At 38.4% G+C, this 17,389-nt stretch overlaps 1 protein-coding gene across 3 annotated transcripts in view; it reads right to left on the reverse strand.

Moving 5' to 3' along the window:
• IQGAP2 (IQ motif containing GTPase activating protein 2) overlaps positions 1–17,389 on the reverse strand; it is a 262,433-nt gene that overhangs the window by 95,337 nt on the left and 149,707 nt on the right. For all 3 annotated transcript variants that reach the window (XM_072958483.1, XM_072958486.1, XM_072958485.1), the window contains exons 6-9: positions 10,714–10,781; positions 9,985–10,098; positions 9,148–9,326; positions 6,962–7,049 (exon numbers count right to left, since the gene is read on the reverse strand). In XM_072958483.1, coding sequence (XP_072814584.1) covers positions 6,962–7,049; positions 9,148–9,326; positions 9,985–10,098; positions 10,714–10,781 — 449 coding nt within the window. The remainder of the gene's footprint in view (positions 1–6,961; positions 7,050–9,147; positions 9,327–9,984; positions 10,099–10,713; positions 10,782–17,389) is intronic.

Consider the following 17,389-nt stretch of genomic DNA (forward strand, 5'->3'; position numbering starts at 1 on the left):
TGAAGCTAGTCCCCACAAGAACCTCACTACTGAGGGAGCTGGAGGTATGCGGTCATTCCTGTCTCGTGTGACTTCCCTACCAAATCCTTCCCTTCGGGACCAGCTTTGGTCCCGTCTCTTCCATGGAGCCTTCATGTTGTTCCAGTTCCTGAGGACTTCACACCTTGGGACTCCCCACAGTGTTTAGAGCTGGGCCATGTACAGCCTGCAGGCATTGCTCTTTAATGCTCTTGGTGTGTTCGTACTGCCTCCTCGAGGAGACTAAAGCGCTGTGAAGACTAGAGCAAGACTTGCTCTACTGCTGTACCCTCCCTCTGAATCAGCACCGTGGGAAACCCCCAGGGGACACCCAGACACACTGCTGCTTAATACGGATGGTATTAGCTCTCCAAACATCCTCCCTCATCTCTTGTGCTCTGTAAAGTGTGATTCTTAAGGAAAAATAATTTCAGGTATTTTTTTTAAAAATTACAGCCAAAATTCGTATGATTAAATAATTCTGTGTTAGTATGTTAGTCCTCCCTTATTCTTAGGGGATATGTTCCAAGAATCCTAGTGGGTGCCTGAAACCTTGGATAGTACCGAACATTTTATATACATTTTTTTCCTATCCATACATGTCTAAGATAAAATTAAATTTATAAGTTAGGTGTAGTAAGAAATTAACAACAATAACTAATAATAAAATAGAAAAATTGTAACTATACTATAACAAAAGTGGTCTTTCAAAATGCCTTTTTTTCTTCTTTCATTGTGGTGTAGTTGACTTACAATATTATATTATTTATAAGTGTACAACATAGTGATTCAGTATTTTTACAGATTATACGCCACAGTTATTACCATATGATTAACTATACTTCCTGCGCAGTACATTACCTCCTTGTGACTTCTTCATTTGATAGTTGGTAGTTTGTATCTTTTAATCCCCTTCACCTATTTCTCCCATCCCATCCACCTCCCCTCTGGCAACCACTAGTTTATTCTCTTTATCTATGACTCTTTCGGTTTTATTTGTCATTTGTTTTGTTTTTTAGAGTCCACACATAAATGAAAACATACAGCATTTCTCTTTTTTGGTATGATTTACTTCACTCAGCATACACTTTGGAGTATAGCTTGAAGTCAGGGAGCATGGTATCTCCAGCTTTATTCTTTTTCTAACGATTGCTTTGGCAATTTGGGGTCTTTTGTAGGTCCATACAAATTTTAAGATTATTCTGGTGCAGTGGAAAATGCCACAGGAGTTTTGATAGGGATTGCATTGACTCTATAGATTAGTTTGGGTAGAATGGACATTTTAACAATATTAATTCTTCCAATCCATGAAAATGAAATATCTTACCATTTATGTGTGTCTTTGTTCTAGGACCCACTGTGGATACCAAAATCTGCAGACTCTCAAGTTCCACAGTCAGCCCTCTATACCCGCAGTTCCACATCTGTGCATTCAAAACCAACCTCAGATCATGTAGTACTGCTATGTATTTACCGAAACAAATTCGTGTATAAGTGGACCCACACATTCAAACCTGTGTTGTTGAAGGGTCAACTGTATTTGCCTTTACTAGTGAGATTTCTTCTTCATGTATTTTCTTATTTCTTGTTATTGCCCTTTTTGTTGGGGGGTGCTTAAAGAAGAGCCTTTAACAGTTCTTGTAAAGTCAGTTTAACGGTGATAAACTCTTAGGATTTACTGGTCTGGGCAATTCTTTCTCTTTCAGTTCTGAAGGGTAACATTGCCTGGTAGAGTATCCTTGGTTGTAGGTGTTTTTTCCTTCAAGCAATTTAAATATATCATGCAACCCCCTTCTAGACTGTAAAGTTTCTGCTGAAAACTCAGCTGATAGCCTTATGGGGTTCCTCTGATTGTGACTCTTTCTCTCTTGCTGCCTTTACATTTCTCTCTTTAACATTTGCCATTTTAGTTGCGATATATTTTGACGTGGATCTCTTTGGGTTTATCTTGTATGGGATTCTTTGTGCTGCCTGGATCTGGATATCTGTTTCTTTTCCCAGGTTAGGGAAGTTTTCAACCACGATTTCATCAAATACGTTTTCTGCCCCTTTCTCTCCTCCTTCTAGGACCCCTATAAATGCTAATGTTAGTACAATGATGCTGTCCCAAAGGTCCCCTAAACAATTTCTATTTTTAAAATTTGTTTCTTCTTACTGTTCTGGTTGGGTGAGTTCCACTATTCTGCCTTCCAGGGTGCTTAGGTGTTCTTCCCTGTCATCTAATCTGCTGTTGATTCTTCTAGCATATTTTTCATTTCAGTCATTATATTCTTCAGTTCTGACTGATTCTTTTTTATTTTCTAATCTTTTTTCCTCTATTCTCCCAAATTCAGTGAGGATTTTTGATTGTTATTTTGGATTCTTTATTGGGTAAGTTACTGATCTCCACTTCATCAGGGTTTTTATTTTTTCACCTCCCCATAGAATTTTATCTTGTTCTTTCATTTAGAACATATTCCTCTGTCTTCTCATTTTGTTTGACTTTCTGCATTTGTCTCTATGAATTAGGCAAAACAAATCTCTCTCCCGGTCTTGATGGTGTGCCTTACATAGAAATGTCCCTATGCAGTCTGCATGTGTTGGAGCCAAAGGCGGGCTGGGAGGCATGCTTGTGAGGCCTTGGCAGGCTGGAAAGAACACTAGGCGCTTTCCAATCTCCTGTCTCTGTGCTGGGACTCAGAGCAAGTAAGTATGTGTGTGAGCCCTTTAAGAGCAGAGTTTTGGTTTCCAACAGCCCTCTGGCTCTCCTGGTAGCAAGCTCCACTGGTTTTCAAAATAAGTTAACAGGGCTCATTTTCCTGGTGTTTGTCCCCAAGGCTGGAGCACCCAATGTGGGGTTTGAACCCCTTGCTCACTAGAGAAGACCTCTGCGTTTGTGACATCACTTTCCGCTTGTGGGTCACCTGCTGGGGGTGTAGGTCCTGCCTAGATCACTTCTCTTCCCCTTCTATTGTCTTGATGTGATTTTTCCTCTATATCCTTCATTGCAGAAGAGCTGTTCTAGTCTTCAAGTCATTCTCAGAGAGACTTGTTCTATATGTAATTGTAGTTTTGGTGTGACTGTTGGAGGAAGCGAGCCCAGGGTCTTCCTACTCTGCCGTCTTGATCTTGTCTCCTTAAAATGTTTTATTGTACAAACTGAATGCCATTTCCATCTTAACTAAGCACTTATCATGACAGTTTGAGGTGAATCAGTAAGATACTAACTAATAGACATAAAATAGATAAACAACAAGTTTCTACTATATAGCACAGGGAACTATACTCAATATCTTATAGTAACTTATGGTGAAAAAAATATGAACACAAATATATGTATGTTCAAGTATGACTGAAGCATTATGCTGTACACCAGAAATTGACACAACATTGTAAACTGACGATATTTCTCTAAAAAAATATATAGACAATAAAAACAAACAAACAAAAACAAACTAGCACGAATTTCTTTTTCCTTCTTCACAATTTCATGGATAGATGATTTATTCTTACTGTAGATCTTAGTAACCTCACCAAACAATTTTTGTTTCTTTCCTTATTAATCAAGAACTTTCACCTTTTCACTTAAAGAAAACACTTTACAGTTTCTCTTTGGCGTATTCAGATTGCCAGCATCACTACTCTTGCACTTTGGGGGCTATTATTAAATAAAGTAAGGGTGATGGACACAAACATTGCAATACCATGATGACTGATATGATAACTGAAATGGCTACTAAGTGACTAACAGGCAGGATACACTGGACAAAAGGATGATCCATGTTCCAGGTGTGATGGTGCAAGATTTCATTATGCTACTCAAAATGGCATGCAATTTAAAAGTTATGAATTGTTTATTTTTGGAATTTTCCATCTAATATTTTCAGACCACAGTTGACTATAAGTAACTGAAACTGCAGAAAACAAAATTGTGAATGTGGAGGAGGGAGCACTGTAGCATTTAAGCTTAAAAAAAAAAAAAAAGGGCCCTGATCACAGAAATGCCTTGGTTTACATTATCTGACCCAACCAGAAGCGCTGTGACGTCTCTACCAGTTGTAATTGTTCAGATTACAACGACCTGAACTTTAGTGACCAAACTGAGGGTGCTCAGAACAGTAGATGCAGCATAGTTTCCAGAAAACAGAAATAGAACTGCTGACCAAATGGAAGAATGAGTGATGAACTTTGCCACCAAGCAACAGCAAACTGAACAGAACCAGCAGGATTTTGCCCTACCATGAAGGCTTCAGGGTAGCAGAAATAATACAGACTCACACATTTCTACAGCCTTTCGAGGATTAGCCTGTCTCCCTAAGACATGACTAGACTACAGCTAAGATTATTCCAACCCTTCCTAACATGACAATCTACTGTCGCTACATTCACAAGGAGCTACGCTCAATGACCTTTCTACTGAAACACATCATTCAATAGCAGGAAATACTTACAACTAACACAATTTTTTCATGCCCCACGCCTACAAAACTTATACTAATTCTAAAGAACCCTAAGAACCCCAAAAACTTTTTCCTATTCTTAGAATTAGTACAATAAATGAAAGAATTCAAGAAGGCAAGGTCAGTGGTCGTTTGTCATGTCTGCTGTTCTGTTAAAGTCATCCAAGGCCTTTCAGCTGTGTCTCTGATTACTCTGAAAAGGATTTTTGCTTCACCTTTGAAAACTCTGTTATATGACAATAGGATGGTAAAATATTGCCAGAAAATCATATCCTTTAAAAGTACTCTTAATTAACCACTCTTTTACACTCTCTGCATTTAACAAAGTCTCAAGCATATAGGTAATGAATGGAATGCATGTACCAAACCCTGAAGTTAAATGGCTGCAGTTCAAACAAAGCTGAAGCCTCTGACAACAGATGTGACATTACCACCAAAGTTGTCACTACTGTCATTACTATAGCTGCTATGAATGCAGACACTTTAACATTTTAATAAGCTCTATGGTTGAGGGAACACTTGTCAAGTAGTTACACTGACATTTTAAAGCACACAATTGTCTCGTCATGTCACTCAAATATGCTTTAGAGAATGTTTTCAAGACTACTTTTAGTTCTACCGGACTATCAGTTTTCCAACGGGGAGAAATGAAAAACTTCAGAATAATTCTAGTCTACGTATTGAAAGCCATCAAACATTGCAATGACCTTCAGAATTTCAGCTGGTTATGCATTAGTATAGATCACCTCATGCCATTTGTTTAAAAGTGGGGAAAAAAAAAGTACAGCCAATTTGCCGTCAGGAAATTATGTCACCGAGTAAAGTACTAAACCATTTATATAAGACATTTCATTTAATGTGAAAAAGAAATCAATTTTAGTGGTTATAAACATTTCAAAAATAAAGGATGGCAGAAAGCTCGGCAGCTATTTCCTCACTAAGCTCGTGTACCTCAGATGTGTTACGGGCAATATTAATGTCTTCCCGTAATTCACTTCTGTCAAGCATAATGAAATTCTCAGCTTTCAAACAGAGCAGAAAGAGAAACCTGTAATTGTGCTTCAATGCATCATCACTAACATGCTCAAAATTTAATAAAAACAAAAGAATAGGAACTTCCATCTCAAAACTGTAAAATGTTCCCTAAAAAAAAAAAACAACTTATCCCATGCCAATGGAGGGAAAGTGCTTAATGCGTAAGAGGTCTTATTTTGGGTGATGGAAATGTTTTGGAACTATATAAAAGCAGTGTTTGCACAACATTGTGAATGCACTGAATGCCACTGAATTGTTCTTTTTTAAATGATTAATTTCTAGACTGCGAATTTCACCTCAGTAAATTATTTAAATGAAAAAATTTAAAAAATTTTTTAAAATCTAAAAAAAGTTACCCCAGAGCTCTTAGCAGTTGTCTGTAGAGGTAAATTCTCAAGCCCACTCAGTTGTTAACTCCTAGACGTTTATATCCCTGGGCCTCCCTGATTCCTGTTTGAAACCTTTAGAATATGTCTCTACCAGCAACTTAGGAGCAAACTCCTGGGCAACACCTATAGATGTGCATTTCCTTGAAAGTGGTAAGAGCAATAAAGAACATGCAAAGCTCATCTAGGTGGTTGCATTGAGGGCAGAGTTTAGGACTATTGAAATTAGTGGGTCCAAGTTCAAGGCTGGCAGACAATTTACATGCTTTCTTAAATAGGCCAACGGGTCTTTGATGTATTAGTTTTCTGGGTATATATGGTTATTTTGGTTAACCTGGGGATATAAATGTCAAATAGAATTCCTTACTGCCTCAAGTAAAAATAAAATTTTATTAGAGAGAGAAAAATGATTAATAAAGAGATTAATGTACCTAAACTTGCATATGCTTATTTTAATTACCCAAGCTTGCTGTTCTTTACAGTCACACAACTAAACTAGGTACCAAGAAGCATCGTCCTGTGTGAGTCCATAGAGTCTCAGGGATATGGGATTCAAACCTGCCACCAGGTGATTTCAAAGGCCTGTCAAGTCTTACTTACTTACACCAAAGTTACACAAGCTGTAAGAAAACAATTTTTACAAACTGCTGACTAATGACTGGGAAGTAATGAAAAGCAGAGTTGTCAATAATAGCTTTTACACTTTCAGTCTAATGCCATCACATCATCATGGGCAAGGAACGGCAATCTTTAAGTCATTATCTTTACTAAATAACCTTCAAGATTAGCTCAGTCAGGACAAATATGACATACACTGTACCTATGATGAAACAGGAAGGTCCAGTCAACTAGCTTCAAGATACTTGGAGATACTTTGCATGGACTAGGGCCAAGATCAACAGAAAAGCTCCAAGGGAAACTCAGATGATGCACCAGAATTAAGAGCAACAGTGACATTTAGTGGATTTTTCATCACATAAGGCAGTTTTACAAGAATACAAGTTGAGAGTTTTGCTGAGTATCAGACAAGGAAAACTTGCACCTTCAACAAGCATGGTTTCCCTCGTACAGTCTGTTACTTACTGTTGACTTTATTGACATTTTCTTGGATTTCTGCTTGTGTCAACAATTCTTCATATGCGTCTCTTTCTTCTTCTGAAATACAGTTGTTCTGCAAAACAAAGTCTTCACTGATTTCTGAGGTTCAGTGTTTCCAAAGCTCAATATTCAAAAGCAAAAACTTAAAGAGTGATAAAAAACCATCCACTAATATTCATGTGAATTCAATACAAGCATTTAAGAGTGCCTGCTTTGTGCGGGGCACTAGGGCTAGACATGCCAGCAAGGATTACAAAGATGAACAACAGACCCAGTGACTTTCTGAAAAAGCCTAACTGTCTAATGTGGAAAACATTAGATTGGACCACTTGATACTGGCATTTTTTGAAGATCAAAACCAGTTGAATATTGGCAGGGGGGAGGGTATAGTTCTGTGGTAGAGTACATGCTTAGCATGCACAAGAGCCTGGATTCAATCCCCAGTATCTCTGATAAAAAAAAAAAACAAAAACAAACCTAATTACCTCTCGCCCCAAAAAATGAAAAAAAAATTAATAAAAAAGAATGATTAAAAAAACTAGTCTATGTGAAGCTTTAAAATAAACAGCTGAATATTGGCAATTTCGTTTGATTCAGTCTAACAAAATCAAGAACATAAATAACAAATAGACACAGTAGAAAAGAATATATTCTAGAAAAGTACATACTTGCTTGGAAAGAAAAATCTAAAGAGACAACAATGGAGGAGGGCCTAGAGGAACGGAGTAATGTTCAAGGCAGAGAGGAGAGGCAGGCTGTAGACAGAAGGGTTTGGCCACAAAGGTGGGAAAGCTTGGCACGTTGGGCTATCGCACAGAGTGTGTGTCCAGGGTTAGCTAAAAAGATGGGGAGGTAGGCTGGGTATCCTGGAGGGCTTTTAAAGTCAACTGAAGGACCTGTACTTAACTCGGTAGGCAGCAGGAAATCGGGGGAGTTTCTGGGGGGATGACATCCGATCTATAACTAAAGATGAATTTTGCAACCTGTCGTCCTGAGAAGCGTTGGCTTGGAGAGTGACAGGAAGCAGGGAGATCCATGGGGAGGGGCTGCAGGAGTCCTGAGACCAGGTCAGGAGGGGCAGGGCCGAGGCAAGAGTAGTGACATAAGAAGGTGGGTGATGGAGGTAAGCCTGGCAAGGAAAGGCAACAGAACACAGAGAAGGATAGGGCCGAAGGGACATAAAGAGAACTCCGAAACAACGTGGGAGCCATTCCAAAGGGAAGTCAGCAAGGGGCACGTGTGTGAGCAGGGCCGGGGAGAGATGAGCACCCTTCTGATGTGATGGGGGGCAAAGCCAGGGGAACCCAGAGATGAAGGCATCCGGAGGAGCTTTAGTGGGGCCTGGGACCAAGATGGCAGCTCACTTCTTCACCACCACCTCCATGGAGGAAGAACAGAGACAGGAGTGATTCAACATCAGACTTGGGAGAACCTCCATCTTTAGAGGGAGGAAGAAGAGACATTGAGAGATGCTGAGGAGAAGCATGTAAGGCGAGGGGCGGACAGTGGAAGGTGGGCGGGGCAGGGAGGGGCAAGTGTGCAAGATTCAGGCAGAAGCCACCCACTGAGAAAAGATTAAGATCAAGTGGCTACTCTGGGTAATGGGGCTGAAGCTGACAGGGCAAGAGTTTCAGGAGAGGCAGGTTGGCAAGGAAGTGGCATCTCTGACTGCAAAGTTTTCAGTAAGACAGGAAAGCAGGAAATGAAGTCAGGGTCAGGATCAGCTTGCCTTGTCAAGGAGGGAAACCACCTCCTCAAATACAAAGGTAAACTACGGGACAAGCACGAGGAGAGAGGATTCCAAGACACCTTCTCTAAACATCACCATACCCAAGTATCAGCCTTCACCAATAGACCTGAAGGTAAGTTGGCTAATACAAGGTCTGCTGGCGGGTGATGCCCAACGAGAGAACTTTAGCTGCTGCTTCTACACCTTCCAGGTTAAGTTTACAACATCCTCGCCACCTGTAATAGTCATCATAAAAGGAAACCTCATTCCCCTACAGAGTGCCTGGCGGTCTTTCATTCCACCCAAACCAACTGCCTGTGGCTACAGAGGCCACAGCCAGTTGATTTAAAAATATCCCTTTGTAACATTAAAGCTTTTCCAAATTGGCAACGCATCACCAAATTTATTCCTGTATTTATCACTCAGAATCGAATTAAATTACCTTCAGCCTTGCATTTTCCTCTTTTCTCTTTTTGGCTTCCCAGAGTTCCTTCTGATACTCCTGCGCGAGGTTGTCATCCACTAAAGTTAACATTGCATTTGGGTTTCTTAGCGTTACAATGGTCTGCTCTGCTATTCCTTTTTCAATAGCTTCATTTATGGCTATAACAGCAGCATGTACTGCAGAGCACAGAGAAAAAAAGAATTTTATTGGCAAAAGACAACATGGACAGGTGTACTGACCCTGTGTAACTTAGGCAGTTTTGCTTTCTTCCTTGGGGCCCCAAAAAGCATGCTAACGAAGAGACTTCAGACACATCACAGAACATCCCTCTGACAACCTCTCCACCCGCCTGTCCATCCTGGGTCCCATCTCAGCATCTTCATGTAATCCTTATTCATTTATTCAACTTGCACTCACTGTCTAAAATGGAACAAGCACTATGGCAACCACTGGGGGCTTGAAGGGTGACATGGACACTTTGAAAGTACCACGTTGCTTCTAAGAGATGCCTGTAATTTAACTTGTAACATGGACACTGTACGTTGCCATTGAAATCTACGGACATGGAAAGCAGAGCAATGTTTTGGAGAATGAAGATATTTCCGGAACCTCTTAAATCCCATTGCACAAGTGCACGTCTAGAGTCCAAAGTCAATTACTTGGTTATGTTCTGATGTGCTCAAATTAACCATCTACAACACATAAAATAAAAACTTCTAGGGTGCTGAGAGTATCTTCTAAATGTTCTATTTCTTATAACCAAAATCTTGTCACCAAAATAAAGAAGAGGTCTAAGTCATGTCATTGGCACGTTTGGATCTTAAGTAGACTTACGTGCAGCCTCATCCACCGACAGTTCATTAGCCAGAATACCACCTATTTTGCTGAAAGCTGGCATCTGTATTCCATATTTCTCGAGCTCCTTTCTCATATTACTGATTTCCTCCTCTGAAAAAAGAATGACAACAAAAATCACCGAAAGCCATAGAGATGGAGGCAGGAGTAAGTATATTCATGTTAAGAAATGTCTTCATCAAGAGGACAGGGTTGACACAGGAAACTAACTTACGGTTACCAGTGGGGAAGGGGGTTGGAAGGGATAAACTGGGAGTTCAAGATTTACAGACACTACCATATATAAAATAGATAAGTTTCTACTGTATAGCACAGGAAACTATATTCAGTATTTTGTAGTACCCTATAATGAAAAAGAATATGGAAAGGAATATATGTATGTTCATGTATGGCTGAAACACTATGCTGTACACCAGAAATGGACACAACATTGTAAACTGACTATACTTCAATGAAAAAATTAAAAAAAATTTACAGAAAGATGAGGTCATTTCTAAACAAGAATCTTAGGAAGAAGCCAGCCTCAGTTTCTCATTCCATAAACGTGGAAAAAAGGAAACCCAGTAGAGTACGAGCAAGATAACAAGTTTTGTCCTCTGATCAATATAAAGGAAAAAAAGAGAATCAATAATACCAGAATGAAAAAAACTATTGCTACATTTTCTTCAAAACCATATTGTAAAAAATTACCAAGATAAAGAATAGTACCTGTAAAGTCTACTTTGCCCAACAAATCCTGGATCTGGGGTGCTATTCCTAGTTTGAACAGATATAAACTGAAAGAGAAAACATGAAATTATCAGAAATTTTATCATCATAAATCTTAGTGTTAGAACACACATAAGTCTTAAGGGGTTTTTCAGTTGAGAAACACCCAAGAGATCATCTCATTCAATCCATTCATTTTACAGATGAAGAAACTGAGTCCCGAGGTAACACAGTCCCTAGTGGGACCAGGACTAGAATCCCAGTCAATGTCCCGAAGACTGGTCCTCTGTAATACACAGTGCTTCCACTGGGTCAACTAACCTAACCATCAAATTGCAGGGAGAATAAGGGACACAATTAACACAAAATAGCAAGTAACAAACGCAATAAACATTTCTTTGGATACTGCTTACATGGTTTTATTTTGTTTACACTTTAGCTCAAATTATGTTTTCCTTTTCATTCCTATATATGCCTCCAAGTACCATATACCTCTTGAGGAAATATTGATTTTATACACTCTGAACCAATAAATTGAGTAACAAGACTATTAGTGGATGGAATGATGTTAAAAACAGATGTGGGCTTATTACTAAGTGGAAGATGCAGAGGAAAGTGTATATGTTTTTAACAAAAATTGTTAGGAAGTAATGATGGTACCCCAGTAACCTGCCCATAACCTCACCCAAGGAGCTGAAGTCTGACCCCTAAATTCAACCAAAGAAGATGAAAATATATGGTATGTGATTTCTCACTTTGTCACTGAGTCATAGTTTCTGTTCCATATTTACCTTAGCTTCAAGGTCCCAAGACTAATTCTACAGCCCAACTGAAAAATTCTGTATTTACTTAGTATCAGTTTTGATAGATTTATAATTTATGAGATTTTAATTAGAACTCAGAAATTACACATAACATATATGGGAAAATGAACTGAGAATGATTTTGATGGCTTAAAATATTTCAAGATTGTCACCTGAGATAATGATGTGAGATGAATCTCACGGGTTTATAAAATACAAAATTTCATTAAAGGAGTTCAAGATCAAGCCTTCTCAATGGTATTAAAACAAACTCCTAAAATGTGTGATTAATCAATGTAAGCAGCGTGTATTAAAATTGGATTTTTTAAGATCATTTCTGTAAAACTCTATTAAAAATCATTTAGAAAAGCAATACACGATCAAAGTTAAAAATCAGTGATGAAGGAGAAGGCTCAGCTCAAGTGGCAGAGTGCATGCTTAGCACGAACAAGGTCCTGGGTTCAATCCCCAGTACCTCCTCTAAAAGTAAATAAAGAGATAAACCTAATTACCTCCCTCCCCCCCCAAAAGTAAGTAAATAAATTTTAAAAAATTAGTGCTCAATGGTTTAAAAAAATCACAGAAAATCACCACCCAGGGTTAAACACTAAACATTTTGATATAAATCCTTTTAATGTTTCTGGAAATACCTATTCCATAAACTCACACACCATTCTATAAAATGAATGCACTGTATTAACTTAGCCAATGGTTGAGCATTTGGATAGTCACTAATTATACACTGTAATAAATAATGTTGCAGTGAGCCTACATATAGAGATGTATCTTTGTACATATATCTTATTTGTCACATAAATCACTAAAAACAAAACTGTCAAAACTGAAAGGACATACACATAAAGCTTTCAGTATATTTTATCCAATTGTCTTCTTAAAAATAGATTATACTCATTTACTCTCTGTGACTGAAGGGTTAACAAAACCCCTTCCCCTTCTGCAATAGAATGTGACCTTTAGTTAACTTCCTAGCTCTGTTCCCCCAGGAACCCAATAAAAATACACAGACAACCATATTATGAAGCATCATTGCTTAGGAGAAGAATAACCCCTGATTGATAAATTGCATCTTGACTGGAAGGAATTATAAACACCTAAGAAGCATTATATCTATCACATGTTCTTGAGTTTAATGACTCTTATAACTGGCACACTTCTTGCAGGAAACTGGGAAGCCACGCTATGGAGCTGTTACAATAGATACTGGCTTCTGGGGGCCGAAGTTCTAAGCCAGGGAGCCTTCTGCAACTACTGATATGAGTCTCACTCCTTAGCACTGAAGTTATCACCTGGCGTGCCAAACAGAACAGCTTCTAAATGGCCTTGTGGACAACTACATGGTGTGTCGTAAAGCCACTCACTGAAGAGCAAACACTTGATGATGTCTTGCTGGCAGGCTGTAGGTCCTAGATGGTTCTTGCCTTCTGAGCAAGTACTACCCAACATGGTATATACCAGGCAGTTGTAAGAGTCTGAATGCTTAATCCAACCTAAGAACCAGGTGATGGGCAAGGCCCCACTCTATCACCAATGCAGGAAAATGCCATTTTCTTTGTCCCCTTAACAGCACAGGATTCTAGCAATGAAAACCTTACCAATCGATAGTCAAAACATGTTATTTAAGTCTGCATTTCCTCTTGTTCACTGTGAGGGTAAACATTTTTCACACAAATTGGCCATTTCCATTTCTTCCAGAAAATGCATATTAATGAATTTTTGAATTTTAAAGATCATATTTTGGGGAGATTTATCTTTCTCTGGTTTCCCCTTCTATACCCTTAAAACCACAACCAAAGGACAAAGACCAAATGACATTTCAACGATATGGTAATTTTCATTTTACTACTGAATTCTAGTATGATATGCCTATCTTATTCCCAAGGGAAAAACATACTAGACTCTGACTGTTGTTCAATGTAAAACAGACATTACGTATTCGTAATTCAAAGCTAGAAAGACAGGCTACATTCCTTAGTTTAAATTCTAAGTCTTTAGAGATTATCAGGGATATAAAACTATTTATACAGCTCCTGAAGACTTTACTACCAAAGGTTCATGGCAAACAAGTCATTATAATTAAAACTACTATGATAACATTTCCAAAACCATGATATTTTATGAACCACTTCTTGTACGATTACATGGGAAAAATATTTCAGTTAAAAGGGAGCTTATATCATGTGGAACAAAATAAAACGTCAGCCTACTCACCTGCTACTTTCTATTAACAGGGACAACAAAATTCAATAGAATTAAACAACTAGGTATGGTAACGCTACAAAAGAACCTAGGAAAATAAAATCAAGCCATACATGAAGAAATGAAAAGAGATCCATAAATGTTTAAAAAAGTACCACTGTTACCACTTCAGTTCTTTCACGGTAACTGATACATATTTTCCTCTTCCCTTTTACAACTAAATTAAAAATACACCTGAACTAGTTGACAAAAAAAAAAAACCCTACAAAATAATTCAGTGGGAGAAAGTTTGAAAATGTGACAGTAAAATTTAAGTAGGAAATACCCATAAAAATGTCTTCTAACAAATTTTCTATAATTATTTCAATATTTAATCTGTTGTATTTATCACGTGTAGTACTTAAACCAATATTCTGCTAAAGTTTTAACAGACTTTAAACTTATATTCTTGCATCAAAGCCTAAGCTAATGAATACCTATTATCCTTAATATATTTCCACTTCTACTTCCCCACCTATATAATGATGATATAACCTAGAATTTTAGATATATTCTTTTATTTTCATATTATACACCCAAAATTTAGCTAACTAAATTTTATTAGTTTCTTTTCTATTATATTCTATATCCCATTTTCCTCTTTTTAAATTTTATCTTTGGTTTTGTTATGTATAAGAACACCTGCTAAATACACTGAATGAGTGCACATATTTTATTATTTATTTATACCATTTATTATTATTATTATTTATCTTATTTATTATTTTATTATTTTCACTTGTTCCTTGGGTGTTGGTTCTGTTTGTTGAATCTAATTCCTCTTTCATAGTGTTGGTTTCCCTTAAATGTCTGGCATTTCCTGATTTGGGGCTCGCCTCAAGGTCTGAGACTTGCTGTTTGTCACAGTCGACCGCAGGTCCCCATGACAGGAGCCATCCTGGTGGGGGAACAATGGGGCTGATGCCCGGAAGGTACCTGGTGTCTTGTTTTCTTAGATGGGGCTCCCTGGGCCTTCCTGCAGTCATCAGCTACCTGGGATACTGGAATGCCACCCTGCCATCAGCGTCTACACCTGCTACTTTAGACAAGGATCAGAAGGCTTAGCGGGTCTAAGCCCCATCATGCTGGCTTCGGGGCTCTCCTTTCCCGTCTCTGCTTGGAGCATGCCCCACAGTATCCCTGAGCTCCGCTGAGTTTCTCAGTGGTTTCTGGGCTGTGGTCTCTTCTGCCTCGTTTCTCAGTCAATCCAGTCCTCTCTGTTTGCTTTCTGTCCGAGTTACTTAAATTTCTGGTTAATGGATGGCATTCTTTCTTATTGCAGATAATTTTAAAAAACCTATTATGTTAACAATGGCACGTAAGTTTTGTAATGAGAGTAAGACAACTGTGCTCAAAGATCTTGAAGCAACTGTTTTCATTGTATCTCCTTTATCTGGTCATTCATTTAATACTATTTATGGACTACCAACTACACAGAAATAGTTTTCTCTACTACCCTGCCCCTAAAATAAAGGTAATGGAGGCTTCCGCAAAACATAGGTTTGTTGGTAATATGAACCAAAATAATCACACTAAACAAAAGTGTTAATTTCTCCCTATGGAACTAAAGAAATTGGACGGCTATTTCTGATTATACTTTTCACTTTTACTGTACGCTGTAATACTAATACTAACCTCACGATGAGCAGACATCCTGGTTTAACTAAAAGCTACCACAAGGTGGTGCTGAGAAGTTAGTTACTTTTTGGATAGAATGATCTTCAAATTTAGATTTATCTTAAATCAGAGATTTTCCTAAACTCGTCACGATCAGTTATCAATCTCATTTGCATTAACATTCTTTCACCAAAAATGTTTTCTTTTTTAACACTAATGTTTATTTTTTATTTGGCTACAATTTTCAACATTGATTTGATCTCTGACGTAGAAGTTTAAACCATTAGCTTTGAAAAGATGACTTTTCATAGCGTGGGAGCTACATACCAAATCTCTGTGTGGGAGATATTTCCAAGCAGATTATTCAAAGGTGCAAACGTTTACTAGGAAACTGTAGTTATCCAGTATTCCCATGCTGAAAAGAATCAGCAGGAGTAGCCCACTCCTTCCCAAGTATTTAAATTCAAATGAGGGCATTCATCACCTGAAGTATACAGCAAATCTAGAGTCTTAGACTTAAGAGGGGGGAAAAAAAGCAAGCCTGTCCAATCACCAATTTCTTGGAGCTCTTCAACATTGAATTTATTAAGCATCTTTAGTGCCTAACAGCGAACACAAAGAGCTGAGCTGAGCGTGTTCTCAGGGAAGCTGAGGAATTAACGTCACCATCATGTCCCACTCTAAGAAAGCACTCAGTGTGAAACAGCTAGCCTTTTATCCCATCAAAAGTTACAGCCAGCTTGTGTTGCTGACAGAGGCTGGCTACAGAGGAGTTGCCCTAAGGTAGCCAAAGCCTCCCTGCCCTACAGGCTCCCATTTGTACAAACAATATTCGTTCAAGTACAGGAAGTAATAAAGAAAGTTAAAAAAAATACTATTGGGTTTTTCCTACTACTTTCAATACGCACATGAAGAGGTGCTACAGTAATGAAATGCAAACTCAAAAGGCAGAGGCTGAATTCATTTCAGCGTCTCTGGATCACATCACGTGCAGTTCATTTTACGCTCTAACATGGGAGACGAATGTTTATAAATCAAAGCCTCATGGCTGCCCAGAGAGAAGACAGAACTGGAGTCAGAAGCCCCGGATCCTCGCCCCAGACGGGCAACAGCTCGATATGTGACCGAGCAAGTCACATAACCTGATCTTTCAGTCCCCTCATCTGTGAAATGAAGGATCTGGACTGAAATAACTTTCCAAGATTCCTCCAGTTCTGAAGTTCCATGCTTTTTCACTTGAAACATCCTAACTATAACAGCTTAGACGCCTGTGCTCAAGTTCAAGTCTGATGCCACTGTTCTTTTAGTTTTCTTAGTGGTATGGAAATATCTGACTTCTTTCTGAGGCCAGTGACTGGCTGCCTCGGTAACATTGCAGGTTCTGGTGCCACACAGCCTGGTTCTGATCCCAGCTCTGCCCTTACCAGCTGTGTGACCTTGGCCAGCCTCTCTGTGCCTCAGTTGCCTTACTATAAAATAGGACTAATAACAGTACGTACAGAATAGGGATTACTGTGAGAATTAAATGAGATTATATCTGTAAAGTACTTGAAACAGTGCCAGGCATGTATTTAGGACATTATGCTGTACACCAGAAATTGACACATTGTAACTGACTAGATTTCAATTAAAAAAAAAAAAAAGAAAATTATGAAACTCAGAGAAAAACAGAACATTAAAAAATCTTTTAAAAAAGTTCAAGTAGGTGTTCATCTTCTTTTTTATTATATTATCCTATTAAATACACGTTCTATGTAAACACTTATCAAGAACCTACCACAGTGGCTTCCCCACTTTCAACACTAAGAATCTTCTACTGTTTCCCCTTACTGACTCTACGTTTGAAATGGTTTTACCTACAGAACCAAATTATGTTCCCATCTTAGATGCGTGCATCGCTATCAATATCATGTCCAAATCCAGTGTTCTCTACCTCATTTTCAATAAAAAGCAAATGGAATCCTGAGGCAATCTTATCATCAGGATATTAGTCCATTTAA

Source organism: Vicugna pacos, chromosome 3, assembly GCF_048564905.1.
Source record: "Vicugna pacos chromosome 3, VicPac4, whole genome shotgun sequence".
NCBI lineage: Eukaryota > Metazoa > Chordata > Mammalia > Artiodactyla > Camelidae > Vicugna > Vicugna pacos.